Consider the following 16,463-nt stretch of genomic DNA (forward strand, 5'->3'; position numbering starts at 1 on the left):
TGTGACCAAAATCCATGCTCCTATGTGGGAAGGCAAGGTGATAAGCATTATATCAGCAGCCATGTTGAAAAGGAGGGGAGAGAGAGGGTCCCCTTGATGGCTACACGGCCATGCTCACACCGCATCTGCCCGTTATCACCATCGTGCTACCCCTGAAGCAGCTCTCAATGTAGTCAGCAAACTCAGTCGAAAGGGCATGCGCTTTCAGCATGGGGCACAGGGTACCAAGGTCTAGTGAGTCCAACACCTTAGACACGTCGAGAGATGCAACAAAGACAGAACGGCAGGAGCGGACTGCGCCTACAATGAGAGTCTGGTCAGAGATGAACGTGTTTTCCAGCATCGCATCACGAGGGATGAAGTCCCACTGACGTTTGTCCACAGCACACAGACACATCAGGCGCGATGCCAGAACCTTATGGATGGTCCTTGCCAGCAATGAGAACGTGTTTTCCAGCATCGCATCACGAGGGATGAAGTCCCACTGACGTTTGTCCACAGCACACAGACACATCAGGCGCGATGCCAGAACCTTATGGATGGTCCTTGCCAGCAATGAGAACGTGTTTTCCAGCATCGCATCACGAGGGATGAAGTCCCACTGACGTTTGTCCACAGCACACAGACACATCAGGCGCGATGCCAGAACCTTATGGATGGTCCTTGCCAGCAATGAGCATACGGTGATGGGACGAAAGTCAGCAGGGGATGCTGGTGCACCCGTTTTGGGGAGTAAGGTCAGCATCTGTCTTCTTTTGGATTATTACATTTTTCTTGAAGTTTGATGGTATTTTTCCTGTCTCATAGATGTACAACAGGTGGAATAACTTTGTCATGGCATCCTATCCCAATCTCAATAATTCTTACAGACTTGTTTCAGCTTAGATTTTCAGTGCTCTGTCAAATTCTTCTCATCATTTTGTACCTCACAACGTATTCATCCCTTTCTGTAGCATTACTTTCAAGTTCATTTCCCTTGTACAACCCATCTGTATCTTCCTTCTGCGTTTCACTTCTTTGTTTAGTATTGGCTTTCCACCTGAGCTCCTGAAATTTATACTGCTGCCTCTCTTTTCTCCATATGTCCCTTCAATTCTCCTATAGCTGGCACCTATCCTCCCTAGCCATGCTTGCTTCCACAGCCTTTCATTTATCCTCTAGCCATACCTTCTTGGCACTTTACACTGTCAGTCACTCAGTTTTTGGAGGTCTTTACTCCTTTTTGCCGTCTTCATTTGCTGCATTTTTATACTCTCTCCTTCCATCAATTAAACTCAATGGCTTATGTTTTATCTGAGGTTTCCGACTGGGCATTCTCTTTTAGTCTATCTGATCCTGTCTTCACATATTTCATTACTCAAAGCTACACATTCATCTTCTATTGTAATGCTTTCCCCTAACTCAGACAACTACCCCTGGAAACATTCAACAAAATTTCTTTCTTTCAAATTTACCCAGATCCTATCTGCTTCGCTACTTACCTTTCTGCAATTTCTTCAGATACAGCCTGCAGTTCATAACCAATAAATTATGGTCAGAGTCCAATTTGACATTGGAAATGTTTTACAGTTTAAAATCAGCTTTCCAAATCTCTGTCTTCTATTATATAATAAATCTGAAATCTACCAGTGCTTCCCGGTCTCTTCTGCGTATACAATCTTCTAAACTAAATACAAACAAAGATTAAATTATGACCCTTGCAAAATTCAACAAGCAGCTTCCTCTTTCGATTCCCCCACCCCCCCATTTCCCCTCCCTCTCCCTCACCCAATACATGTCCTCCTCCTAGTTGTCTTCCTCTTCCTTCTCCTACAATCAAACTCCACCCTCCCATCAAAATTAATTTTCATCTCCCTTAAATATCTGCTCTCATATAGTCTTCATATCTGGAGCTACTTGGCGTATAAACTTGTACTACTATATCTAACTTGGCTATGACAATGCATTCACTATGCTGTAGTAGCTTATCTGCATTCCTATTTTCTTACTCATTCTTAGACCTAATCATGCATTCTGCTCATTTGCTTTTGTACTTTTATTTCTATACTCAGCAGACCACATGTTGTGTTCTTACCACTACTGCCATTCACTGTTTGCCACTATATCTAACTTCAACCTATCTATTTACCTTTTCAAATTCTCTAACCCACCTACCCAATTAAGGGATCTAAGATTCCATACTCAGACCTACACAATGCCAGTTTTGTTTTTCCTGATCAAGACATTCTCCTGAATACTCCCAACCTAATTAACTGAGTAGGGAATTATTTTACCTCAAGAATATTTTACCCTAAGGGAATAGGATCGTCACTAAGCCACACAATACAGCTGCATGTAATTGGGAAAAATCATGTCTATTATTTCCCCTTGCTTTCAGTTGTTCATGGTACCAAGCAGCAAGACCATGTTGGCTACTATTAAAGAGCCAAATCAGTTAATCAACCAGCCTGTTGCCACTGCAAATACTGAAAAGACTAGTTCAGGAACTGTAGGTTTTTCTGGACTCTCCAAAGATACTCTTGTGTTGTGGTTGCACCTTTAGTATGGATAAGTAATGGTTGAAGCAAGCAAGCCACACTGCTTCGGCAAGGGCAATGGTTTATGGTTGGGTGACAACTTGAGAAAAGTGAGAACGATACAGAAAGAGAATGTTTGTGAAGCATCTTGTCTTGAGAGAATATAAATTGTCATAGGTTTAATTTCTGACTAGATGCCATCATTTGCTCCAAACATACCTTCACATATGAACACATTTCACTACTACTAATTATTATTATTATTATTATTATTATTATTATTATTATTACAGTAATAATCCTGAATTATTATCTGTCCACAAAATAGTGTCTGGGGAGTAAACGTTAAGTTTCCTGATAAGACATTTATAAGTTCCACACCTAATACTTCAATTCTATCATTAAGTTGATGCCTTCAGTGTGAAGACTGGTTTGGCGCATATCATCATGGGGCCTATCCTGCATAAGCCTCTTCATCTCTTTTCACTTTTCTGTTCACATTTCACTATCATAGAATGCTACACTCCACACAAGCACACCTTTAGAAGAGACTTCCTAACACTAACTCATATTCACTGTTAACATCTTTCTCTTTCTCGCAAATGAGAAGGAAAGTTGCTACTCACCATATAGTGAAGATGCTGAGTTGCCGATAGGCACAACAAAAAGACTCTCACAATTATAGCTTTTGCCCGTTAAGGCCTTTGTCAATAAAAGACAGACACAAGTATATGTGATGCGCGCGTGGGCTCCCCCCCCCCCCCCCCCCCCCCTCCCTTCCTCCCCACCCCAAACACACATATATTCCATCCTGGATTTTCTGATGTTAGATCTTCCTCACAAATACTTTTCTTGCTATTGACAGTCAACATTTTACATCATTTCTGCTTCAGATATTGTCACTTATTTTGCTGTTCAAATAGTAAAACTCATCTCCTCCTTTTTAGTGTCTCATTTTCATTAACATAGTTAAATTTCATCACTCAGTGACCATATTTTCAGGTAGTTAAGAATGGTTACCAGTTTATGAAAATTTAGTGACTTCATATGAACTTTTTCCCTGAATTTATTCACCTACATTTTTGTAAAAAACATATACTGTTATCTTAAAACACAATTCTACAATATGGAATACTGCTTCAGACATACTTCTGGTCTACTGAATATTACAAGTGTTTTAATCCATGAAGATTTTGAAGTACAGTTTCTAGCACCGGTGGTCTCATCACAACCTTCATTCATTGCACTCCATCATAGAGTTATTTCAAATAGTGTAAGATATCAACAATTATGGAAAGAGCTGCTGGCATTTTTTACACACTCAGTTTAAGTACCATCACTGCCAATATTTAAAGCAATAACATTATAATGATATACTTAATCAAGTAAGTCTTCAGGATGTTCATACTTAACTGCAGATACAATCATGAATTCACAATTTCACTGACTGGTTTTTCAGTTATTAGGAATGATTCATCAGGTTTTGGAAACAGGTGTCAAAAACATTACCAAAAATGAGCAAGCTCTGGGGATAAATGGTAAATGGCATCAATGTGAACATATGAAATGTTGTGTGTGGCATCCTAAAATCATATTATAAGTAATGTAATGCAGTCCATTATAATGAAAATGGAGTCAAAGATATTCTGAAACTCATCCAATGTTGTTAGCAGTAATAGTATATACACAGTGCTCCTGGTTTTTTTTTTTTTTTTTTTTCCCTTCTGTGAAATTTGGTTGACATGTCATAAGCACTGCACCATACAAGGCACCAGCTAAATAGCAGGAAATATTTCTGAACTATTCAGATGGGCATCCTAGTTTCTCAACTTTCTTTACTTTCTGGAAGTGTATTAGACCTCATATAAATATCAATTTTGTCATCAAGAGTGGATGTACCTTGAAATCCCTTTTCAGTTCCATGACCACTTTGTGACATGTGATGCAATGTGGAAGGATTCAGTAAGATTAATGTTAACACATTTGCTGTGCTACAGAGTACCAACCAAATAATCCAAGTGTTCTGATTAAAATTTAAATTGCTTCCCTTTCTCACAATAAATTAAAAAAAAACAAAGTGCTGAGATTTTAGTCATAAAGTTTCACAATTTTCTGTCAGCATTAAACTAAATGATGGAGAAAATTCTTGTGATGAAAAATACATTATGTAACAAAGTTATTTACTTCACAAATACAAAGAAACACATAGCATACAAAACTATTTACATGTTTCTGAAACACCATTATTCACATGTCTCTCTCTCTCTCTCTCTCTCTCTCTCTCTCTCTCTCTCTCTCTGACATCTCATTCTAAAAGCTAAATATTTCACAGTTCATATTTGTTTCTGAGGTTAGCTGCTTCTTCTGCAGTGCATTCCTTATTTGTCTCACACGAGACCAGCAGTTTCTCCAATCCTGTCAGAATAAGACACTATTACAAACTGTTTGTCATAACTCAAGACACACTTCACATTCTGATTACAAAATCTTAAATGTAAGGCATTCACAAGTTTCAATATTAACACTTTGCTGTCCACACATTTCGTACAAATTTATTTGCTTGGCGCCGGCAGCACAAATTCGGATTACAAGTTGTTAAGTTTTACTAAACTCATCGTCAATCCTCATAATTTCTCAACCCTGTTCCTCTAGTTTTATGAAATTTTGCCGATATACATATGTACATAAACACAAAATTTGTTTTTCCCCATAAATTTGTTTATTTGCATTGTCTTTGGTGTTTAGTATTTCTCTTTCTTGTGAATGCAGCAAATAGTCTCCAAGATGTAACACAACTCCACAAGACTTTCACATTATGTTTGTTGTTGTTCTTTTTTGTTTTTGGAACATACACGGCAGTTTCTTCATTTTTGTTTATTCGTTTCGGAAATAAGTATTAGTTGGTGTTGCTTTATGTGACCAGAAAGTCTGTCAGCCAGATCATGATGAGACGTTAGCGATGTAGTGGCAACCTCCAAGTTTTCCTCAGAAGCAGGAACATGGTCTTTTATCCGCTTATCAGACACTTTCAATAAAAAATTATGAAATTTGAGACTCTTGTGTTCTGTATTGAAATATTGGCATGTACGGAATGCGTTAAATAATGTGCAATTAAAGAGGTACATACAAACCTTTTTTGACCATTTTATTAGCTTCTGTGTATAGGGTAATAAATCAAATTTTGGTTTGCCCAATCCGCTCCTTTCATGTATTTGCTGTAGTCTAATCACTTTCAGGTGTTTTTTTTAAATTGTGTAATTAGTTTTTCTTTGTTTTCTTTGAGTGTCAAAGCGGCATTATGTATTGTAGAGATCATTCATATCGTTTTAGTTTTCGGAGTTCTCCATACCTGTGCGAGTACTTCACCTTTCCGTTGATAAGCTTCAAACACATTGGCTTTTGCGTGCTTTAATTTTTCTGGAAACCTTCTGTTTTGCCGTATCATTCCACAAACTTGAATTTTCTTTCCAAGTAACTTCTCTACAAGTTCTACACCATTATAATAATCATCCATGTAGAGGTGATGCCACTTTCCATAATAAGGTGTCAATAGTTCCATCACTATTTTTGCTAAAGGCTGTCCAGCACCAGAATATATCTTGGAATGAGGAAATGTATCATGTAATCGAATCACACAGCATTCAAATGAGTATGCCATATTTCGTAATTTTTGACAGATTGTACACTTTAAAATTTAACCGTCCATGCCATGGTATCGTTCCTTCACCAATTGAGGTGTTTTGACTTAGATTAAAAGTTTCTTTAAACTTTTTGGAAAAATAATTAATTATGAACTGCACTTTGAAGAGCTGGTTGGCATTATCTGATTTATTATTGTGTCAGAAAAATATAAAAATGATAATATTTGTCTGAATCGGCTGTGGGACATCATTTTGCGAAATATCGGTGTGTCTACCAACGGATCCGTTGACCAATAATCATCGATCCTTGCTTTTTTTACAAATTCCCATAAGGACAGCAAGCCCAAACCATTTTCTAAGTTTGGGTCCCGTAATGTTGACATATTTGGCATTTTTTTATCCAGTTTCCTTCTATTGCAATTTTAACTGTAGTACTTAATGGTTTTGTTGCTAATATACTCAAATAGATCATTCCAAATATATAATTCTACAATAGCCTCAACGCTCTGTGTATCTTTGGGAATATGTTTGGACCCGGAGATCCTTCAAATGTATTATTGGTCATCGATAAATCAAACTCTGACCACTGTGCACTGTCTTCTTTGTCCGTTTCATCCGAATCAGTTGGCAACCTTAGCATTCGCCGAATTCTTCTTGAACTTATTTCACTATCTTCCAATGGTTCTGATTCACTTTTATTTTTTTGATATCTAATGTCTTCTTCCTAACCAGCCAAGTCGTCTGGAACGTCAGACAAGACGTCCGCACATTCATCGTAAATAATCATATTGTCTCTTTCATCTGCCATGATGAAAAGGCACATGTACTTATAAAAACAGAAAACTTGTTGACATGTGTAACTTATTGTTACCTAAACAAAACACCAACAGAATGAGAAAGATACTAAAGCGCTGATGCTGGCCACTGCATGATGCTATGCTCACGACACCACTGTGGTGTCACTGGCTGCTGACCACCATTTTGCGCATGACAACACTGTGGTATCGCCGGCCGTTGACTGCTATTTCGCGCACAACACCACGTGCGACGGCATAGTGTTAACATTACTAAATGTGTGGCAGTGATCAAAGTTAAATAAAATAGTCCGAATTTTGCTGCATTGGTTGGATTAAAATAACCCTCTATTTCACACTTACTACTGTACTGTAGTAACTGGGAAGACATTTTCAGATGATTTTCTGAAACATATTTGTATTTAACCCAACCCACAGACAAACAGCAAGGGATTCCATAGTTGAACGACTACAAATATTTTTGAAGCATCTCATTCTGGAGAAATGGATTTGCCAGTAATACTATTTCCTTGTGCAGACAATAGGAAAACTTTCAAACATTCTGCAAGTATGTAATATAGTTTATTTTCCAACATATGTCCCTTATTTAGTGAAATTAATATAAAATAAAGACACCTAAGAGTTTGCAATCACGGAAGTTAAATCAAGTGAACAATTTTAACTTTGACACAAAAATAAAAATTCTTGTCAGAAAATGGAAATTATGATGGAAGCCCAAATTTATTTCTCACGTGATACTTTTTTTTCATTAAAAAAAAAAAAAGAAAGAGCAACATCTAATTTCCTTTCAAAGGAATTACTTAGAAGATTAATTTTCTTGTAGTTAGATAATTTGTCTTCAAGGTACATGGGATAACTGCAAATGAGGGGAGCGCCAAACATATACACATATGACCAGAATATATGAACAAGGCAATCTTAAGTTATGAATTTTTCAGTAAGAACAATTAAGTTCTCTGTTGTGCAGATGAATTAACTGCCAATTTTATAATCATAATAGGTGCTATCATTAAGTAAGTCATCAGTCACAGGTGTGACAACTTGCCGTCACTTGCCATAAGGCACTCTATGTGTGAGTATAAAGAATGTAATATAATATAATCCCATTTTTTTGCAATTATATTAGCTTCACAAAAAGAAAAGTTTGAAAGCACATAAGCCACAACTGTATCACAAGAATAATAAAAAGATTTAGTATAAATGTTTGGGTTGGAGAGGTGGGTGGGGAGAGGAGGGGATGATGAGTCAGTTACACTCAAAACATATTATATTTTTCTCCCTGACAGTTTATGCATATGGACAGACTTAACACAGAACCTTAAAGCAGAAGCCACATTCATATTATTACTAGGAAAAAGAAAATGCAGATAGGTCAGCTGGTGAACAAACATTTGCCCTTGTAACAATACAAAGCACATACAGTTAAAATGTGACAGAAGTGCAAATCGTAGGCAGTACACACACACTGGTGGCGTTTCCACTGGAGGATGGAGAGTAATGTCCTACCCTGAGGTACATTAACTTTACTTCACTTGACTCAGTGAGCAGGACAATGATTGTCACAGCTCGATCATTACCTCCACAGACCACACGTAGTTCCTTACTGTGAGCCACCCTTTCTCCCCCTGAAGCTGAGTCTCAAAACAAAAATGACTGCATGAAGGCTGATGGCACCTTGTGTCACAGTATTTTCCATGAAGACATCCTTAGGTGCTTCATCTGTAGCTTTATTTCCTTGAATTTTTAAAAACACGTTGTGGCTAGTGTCACAACTAATTATGTGACTTGCTTTGAATCAGAAGAGATTATCTCTGATTTCCAGTAGTTATCTGAAGTGGTAAAGATAGCCACTTGTGTTTGTAAGACAAAGGCGGACTCACCATATTTAGTGTTATCAACAGGACTGATAGGAGACTATTGGTACAGAGCCGAGTGGGATCTGAATCAAGAGACTCAGACAGTTCTGCAATAATGTAGCCTGCAGATTTCTTGCTTTGCATCATAGGGTGGAGAGGTGTCAGGATAAGCTTAATTGATCAGGAGTCCACTTCACACAGCTACATGGATAGCAGTTTTGAGTCTCAGTCGGGCTTTCAGTTTTAATCATTAAGGAAGTTTCAATAATATACCCCCTGACCAACTAGAGCTACTGATGACTCCAACCTCAGTTAAGAACAATAAAACAGTTATACACGAAGTTACTAGCTTCTGTTTCGAGTGAATCCCAAATGGCCTTGTTGCTCATGGTCTATTTATGAACAGTCCCTCCACTGTAGGGTGAAGAATAATATAGAATACTTGTCACTGTTGGTCTGATAGAAAATTATAGATGCATAATCATTGGTGGGCTGTTGTGTAACTTTGTGAATCACTCGATACCTGTTTTCTGACGTACCGTATGAAGCAAGAACGTAAAGTCAAGTGAAAGAATAATTAATATATAACAGTCTAATTCACAAGCCGAGAAATTATTTTTTTGCAGTGGAAATAATTAAAAACATAATAATAATAATAATAATAATAATAATATTAATAATATATGGTTCACTGTTTTAAAATTAGTATTTATTCTACTGTGACAAAAACAAGCAGTTAAAAAACATATATGTGAACAAATTATGACTCAGATTTACTGAGTAAATGTGGTCAAGTTTTAAAGTCCAAAAACAGTAGAAATGAATGTAACAGAAATGTAAGATATAACAATATTATGAAAAGGACAGTTGCTACTCACTATGCAGCGGAGATGCTGAGTTGCAGATAGGCAGTAAACAGTGTGTCAGAAAATGAGCTTTTGGCCAACATTTTTGTCATGCAACCATTGTGCTGCACTCTATGTGGGCATGACAACCAACAAGCTGTCTGTCGCATGAATGGCCACCGACAAACTGTAGCCAATACACAACTGGACCACCCAATTGCTGAGCACGCCAGCCAACACTATGTTCTTCATTTCAATGACAGCTTCACAGCTTGTGCCATCTGCATCTTTCCCACCAACACCTGCTTTTCTGAACTGCACGGGTGCGAACTCTGCCTGCGATATATCCTACGTTCCTGTAAGCCTCCTGGTCTCAACCTTCATTAGTCTTTGTCCTTACTCTCTAGCCCCTTCCCTATTCCCATTCCAGCACTACACAGTCCTCTAGTCCACCAATGCACCCACAGTCTTTTTACCTCTCTCCTTTTCTGCTAAGCTCCCCCACCTTCCATCTAACCTCCCAACTGCACCCAGCTGTCCAACCCTCTCTCCACCTTGTACGCTATCACAAGCAGCGCTTTACTGTCCCTCATCCCCCTACCCTGCTATCCCTCCACCTCGTAGCCCCAGGCTCCTCCTCACACCCACCACCCAGTTGGGGCTGATCCTAATTCCCCTACATTTTGTCTGCACCCCATGTTCTTTCACTAATAACTTTAAAACACTGAGTGTTTTGAGATAGCACGCACTTAGATGCTTCAGTTGTGGCAATAAACTCAGCACATCATTGAAAATTAGGCCCAGAAACTTAAAACATAATTACAGATTTTGAATCTTGGTTGATCTCCAAGAAAATCATCATTAATGGACACTTGGCTATGACAAAATTGTGCCAAACAACTGTATATGGTCTTTTCCGAAGGTTGAAAAAATTTATACTAAGCAATTCAAGGTACTGTTGTTGAGTAAGAACTACAAACAAACTACTTTGCCACTTTCTGAGCTTCCACTACTTCAACAATACCAAACAGTAAAACAAAACTAATGCCACCTCTCAAAAATGCCGTGTAGTAGTTGTTAGTAGAAACTTTACACGACAATACCATTAGTCAGGTCTGAGAGTACCGTATTCCAACAATATAGCAACAGTTGGATGCTCCCACAGTCTAATATGTTTCTAATATGACATGAATTTGCAATAATTGTAATGCAGTCAAACAGCCACACAAAGATATCATTTTCAACAAATATTCACTACTTTTTCTGATGGGTTAATGTGATCTGTCAGAAAGTATTATCTCCTAGAATATGGAAACCTATAAAATAAAGGAAGAAAAAGAAAGAAAAATCGATAAGAGGGGCTGTGAAGATAAAAAAAATTTACAGCTCACTAGAAATACCTCAAGCTAAGTGGCATTCTAATGCTTCCTATTCAGTCACTTGTAACAGAGTACATTAATTTTAGATGACATATTAACTACTGAAAAATTCTCAAGCACACTATTACATCACCTCAACAGGACCTTAATGGTAAATTACATTTTTTGTTACAATGAAAGCCATCCCATATGGAGTTTTGGGATTATCGGTGAAAAATGTATGTATACATACCTGATTTATCACTCTTTGATAGGAACATTGTCAGAGCTCCAAATCTTTTCACTTCTGACAGCCCTTTAAGGTAAGGGTACACAGCAGCTTTGTGTTGAAGAAAATCTTCTACCAGTGTTGTTATTATCTCGCTCAACATATTGCTCTCCATTGACTCACGGAAAATACTGGGTATTTTGTCACCAGGAATTTGCTGTGAGACAATTCACAAATTTCATCAGAGCATGACATCTTGTTGCGTACACACACACACACACACACACACACACACACACACACACACACACACGACAGGGAGAGAGAATATTTTACCAAAAAAAAAAAAAAACAAAATGCTAATGGTGAAGCACTGAATGATGTTATACTGCATAGCATCCCACTACCTACTCCACAGCCTAAAAAACCAAACTCTTTGCTTTTATGTCATGCCTATTTAGTATACATTTGTTTTGTTATACAGCTAATTTTTTGGTTATAGTGGTGAAATTAATGCCTGAAATGCTTTCCTTTAAGGTGTAATTTGACCTCAGGACAATTGTGTTACAGTGGTAAATATTAAACTACATTTGTCCCTGTTCAATATTTTTTGTTTTGTTTATCTTTTCCTCTTCTTATTTGCTTGGTAGTCCCCTTCTCCTGATTACTTTTTAAAATTAACTTCTCATGTTTCACTCCACATTCATCTTTTATTTTGATGCAGTTTCTTAGTTCACATAGTACTGAGATTTCAGTTTACTCTCTTGCAATCTGATACTCCTCATACTTGGAAGGGGTGTTTTGCTATGTCACTTAACTACTCTCTCACTGTTCGAGTGACTGATATGTTATCATAGCATGCATAATGATGACTGATGAACTTCGTAGAACTATATTTTATTACAATTTTAATAATGCATTGGTTATCATCACACAGCAAATGTTTCTATTAATCACTTCTTTCTGTTCGGTAGTCCCCTTCCTGTGGGCCACTAACCTTCATTTTCTAATAAACAATCTGTTATGAATGCTCAATTTGATATTTCTAATTCAAATTTACCGGGGGATGGAAAACATCTTTGAAAGGGAGTAAATATAAGCACAGTGTGATTACAATGTAGTAACATTCACACTTTAATCACACAAAGTCCAAGTGTTTAAAAATATACAATGTCTACAGCACATCTTGTACTTACAATGTTGGGTTCGGGTTAACTGAAGCTTTCGATACCATTCTGGCACCTCTCAACCAACCTGTTACCCTTCAACCCAACCTGGGCCTCAGGCTACACTATAGATTAGAATGCAAGGGCACAAACCCTAAGGTTCTTTTGTACAAGGTGTACAACTTTGCTTCCGCCGTTTGCCGATAGGTGGCGCCAACGGTAAGTAGCAGTCGAAAGAAACAGATCACAGACATCAGGCAGTTAGCTTGGATCTCGGTTAATATAACCTCATTCAAACATTAGTCGATTTGTGTCTACAAAAGTTGTTCTTGATTGAAAATGTCAGTTTACAAGCCTAATTCTCGTCATTTGTGGGAGGTGTTACTGTTTTGTTTCAATATGAAGAAAACAGCAGCTGAGTCTCAGCGAATGCTCTCAAGTATGTATGGTAAGGACGCTATTAGTGAAAGAATGTGTTGCGAGTGGTTTCAACACTTCAAGAACGGTGATTTTAATGTCATTGACTGGCATAGTGATGGAAGAGAGAATGTTTTTGAAGATGCAGAGTTGGAGACACTGCTGAGTGAAGACTGGCGTCAAACTCAAGAAGAATTGGCACAATTAGTGGGAGTGACACGGCAAGCCATTTCAAAACATCTCAAGGCTATGATCATGATTCAGAAAGAAGGAACTTGGGTCCCGTATGAGCTGAAACCAAGAGATGTTGAACGGTGTGTGTGTGTGTGTGTGTGTGTGTGTGTGTGTGTGTGTGTGTGTGTGTGTGTGTGTGTACAGTTGCTTCAGAGGCACCGTATGAGCTGAAACCAAGAGATGTTGAACGGTGTGTGTGTGTGTGTGTGTGTGTGTGTGTGTGTGTGTGTGTGTGTGTGCGTGTTTGTATGAACAGTTGCTTCAGAGGCAAAAAGGGAAGGGATTTCTGCATTGTATTGTGAGCGGGGACGAAAAATGGGTTCATTATGATAACCCTAAATGCAAAAAATCATGGGGATATCTCAGCCATGATTCCACGTTGACGGCCAAACCGAATATTCACAGCTCCAAGATCACGCTTTGCATTTGATGGGATCAGCTCGGCGTCGCGTATATGAAGTGTTAAAACCAATGAAACAATCACAGGTGCTCGTTATCGAACACAATTAATGCGTTTGAGCATAGCATTAAAAGACAAATGACCGCAATACAGCGAGAGGCAAGATACAGTGATTTTGCAGCACAACAACGCTCGACCCCATGCTGCAAAAGAGGTAAAATTTACTTGGAAATGTTAAAATGGGAAGTCCTACCCCACCTGCCATATTCTCCAGACATTGCTCCCTCTGACTATCACCTGTTTAGATCAATGGTGCATGGCCTGGCTGACCAACATTTCCGATCTCATGAAGAAGTCACGAATCAGATCGATTCGTGGATCGCTTCAAAAGATGAACAGTTTTTTCAACGCAGGATTTGTACACTGCCAGAAAGATGGGAGAAAGTAGTGGCCAATGATGGAAAATACTTTGAATGATAAATGTGTAACCAATTTGTTTCATTAAAGCCTCATATGTTGGGGGAAAAAAAAACGGTGGAAGCAAAGTTGTACGCCTTGTATATAAAAGAAAAAAGCGAGTTGACACAAATTCATCACCAGATCCATGATACATTATTATTATTATTATTATTGATTCTGATAGAGGAAACTCCAAAATGCACAGTCTGAGTCACAGGGTGGTGTGACAGATCCAGTGGCAACTATGTGCTGAGTTGAACAGCTACAGGTTTCAGGTGCGAGTTATCAGATGAAGCCTCTGAATTAACAGTCTCAGAGAAAGTAATTGTGAGTGTCATGATGTAACAATAACTTTGATGGAAACTAATTTTCAGTTAGTGGTCCCCTGTGAGACAATGTGCTGAGCATAGTTATTTATGGAGTTCTCTGTGTAAATCAAATAGTTCAAATGGCTCTGAGCACTATGGGACTTAACATCAGAGGTCATCAGTTCCCTAGAACTACTTAAACCTAACTAACCTAAGGACATCACCCTAACTAACCTAAGGACATCACACACATCCATGCCTGAGGCAGGATTCGAACTTGCGACCATAGCAGTCTTGCGGTTCCGGACTGAAGCGCCTAGAACTGCAAGGCCACCGCAGCCGCCTCTGTGTAAATCATCAAAAGTGATAACTAATTTAAGATGAAATGGAAATAAAATAACTGAGTGAGGTTTCAGAATGGAGGCATCAAGTCAGTTCAGTTTGTAAATATAGTCAAACATGAACAAAAAAGTAAACCTTTGTACTGTGGGCCGTTGCAATTAGGTCTCCACACAATCAAAAAAATAATACAAATAAAAAACAAACATCAGTGTCCTGTTCTCTTTCTGTTTGTACTCTTATCATCTCTACTTATTATCATCATTACTTCACAGGCAAAGTCGATGTCCAGTATTGATTGGTTCAACTGACTCCTGGGTACAAAGAGTTATAGATATGAAAAAGAAAGAGAAAAAGAAGACCCATAATGCATACAACACCTAAAATTAAGTGAATTTGGTGTTTATCTTGTTCATAATCTTATCACCAAAAATGATACACCTTGAATATAAATTTATTCTTTCATTCCTACCATATGTCCAAGTCAACTCCCCCTCCACTACAGTTTCCACTACAGATTAGAATCTTCAATTATATGCTGCCAAACACTAAAAATCAGCCTGCATGAAACATACCTTCAAATAATGAAATCTTTGTCCTGGCCTCCTTTTAACTGTATTCCAGGCACTTATGAATTGCACAGATGATGCTGGAACAGGAGGAAGCTGCATGTCAGCTCCTTCATTCAAATCATCAGCTCTCTTTTGCGGATGCAGTTTCTCTTCTTGTATATTATCTTCGCCCTGGTTTTCAGTCCGAGGGATTGTATTCATGCAAGTATTGTCTTCACTAACAACCTGTGGTTCCTTTTTATCTTCGTTAAGACTATTAACAATTACTTCTTTTATTTCTATATGCTTAAGAGGTTTCTGAAAGAAAATCACATGCTTCAAATAACACAGACACAAACAGTTGACCATGAAAAGCAATTATATTCCCTTTATAAATTCACTTGACATATATTCAACCACAGAGCTTATGATGTATAGCAATAACAATTACCCACTATACTGAAATAAATCACAAGCAATAAATTAGAGCACACAGGGAATACATATCCATCAGTTACAAATTTGCAAATTTGTATTGTGGATTCGGTCTCGAGTAATGGTCCCGTGTCATTCCTGCCGAATATTATGATCTGCTGTTTTGGCCTTCTTACAAAAAATGTGCCAGCTGTGTGACAGACTGAAACATTCAACCTCAAGATACTTCAAGAATGGCATAGTACCAATAACTGAAAACTTTTAATCTCTCTGCATCTGAGCAGAGAGGTGTAAGGAAAGGAGAGGGGAGGGAATAATGTGTGGTACTGACATGATGTTTTAAGATACTGAAAATCAGGAGAGGTGAGACAACTGTAGGGAGAGGGAGACAGACAGACAGGCAGAGAGAGAGAGAGAGAGAGAGAGGGGGGGGGGGGGGGATTGGGGAGACTGCAAGAACGGGGAACACAATATCAGGACAGGTGAGGAGCAGAGTGGAAAATGAATGGAAGAGAAAGAGCAAAGGCAAAGCAATGGAACGGGGGCAGCCAAGGAGATGGAACAACTGAGACCTAGGTAAAGAGAATACAAGTCGGGCAGGAGAAGAAGCGCTAACTACTTGTTCAGTTTTTAGAAGTCGATGCAGCTTTTCAAGACAGTCATGCTGTGGTGTACATCATATTCATAAATGGGGTGCTCAAGTTTATAACTGTTGTATCTACACAGGAAGCTGAAACAACTGCAGTGCATTTGGTAAAAAAGGAATTTGTATACCTGGCAATAGCGGAAACCAACTTCGTCCTGTTACTAGGTACAGATATGATCGATTTAAAGTAGTGTGTGCTGCTTCCAGACAGTAGAAGCTTGCTGTAAACAGAATTATTGGTGATGAAA

General features: G+C 38.3%; 1 protein-coding gene across 3 annotated transcripts in view; it reads right to left on the bottom strand.

Moving 5' to 3' along the window:
- Positions 1-4,679: 4,679 nt before the first annotated feature.
- LOC126473423 (RNA polymerase II-associated protein 3) overlaps positions 4,680-16,463 on the bottom strand; it is a 105,945-nt gene continuing 94,161 nt past the window's right edge. For all 3 annotated transcript variants that reach the window (XM_050100459.1, XM_050100461.1, XM_050100458.1), the window contains 3 exons: positions 15,159-15,452; positions 11,285-11,477; positions 4,680-4,931 (listed from right to left, as the gene is read on the bottom strand). In XM_050100459.1, the coding sequence (XP_049956416.1) occupies positions 4,843-4,931; positions 11,285-11,477; positions 15,159-15,452 (576 nt within the window). In that variant the 3' untranslated portion in view covers positions 4,680-4,842. The remainder of the gene's footprint in view (positions 4,932-11,284; positions 11,478-15,158; positions 15,453-16,463) is intronic.

Source organism: Schistocerca serialis, chromosome 4 (genome assembly GCF_023864345.2).
Source record: "Schistocerca serialis cubense isolate TAMUIC-IGC-003099 chromosome 4, iqSchSeri2.2, whole genome shotgun sequence".
Taxonomy (NCBI): Eukaryota; Metazoa; Arthropoda; class Insecta; order Orthoptera; family Acrididae; genus Schistocerca; species Schistocerca serialis.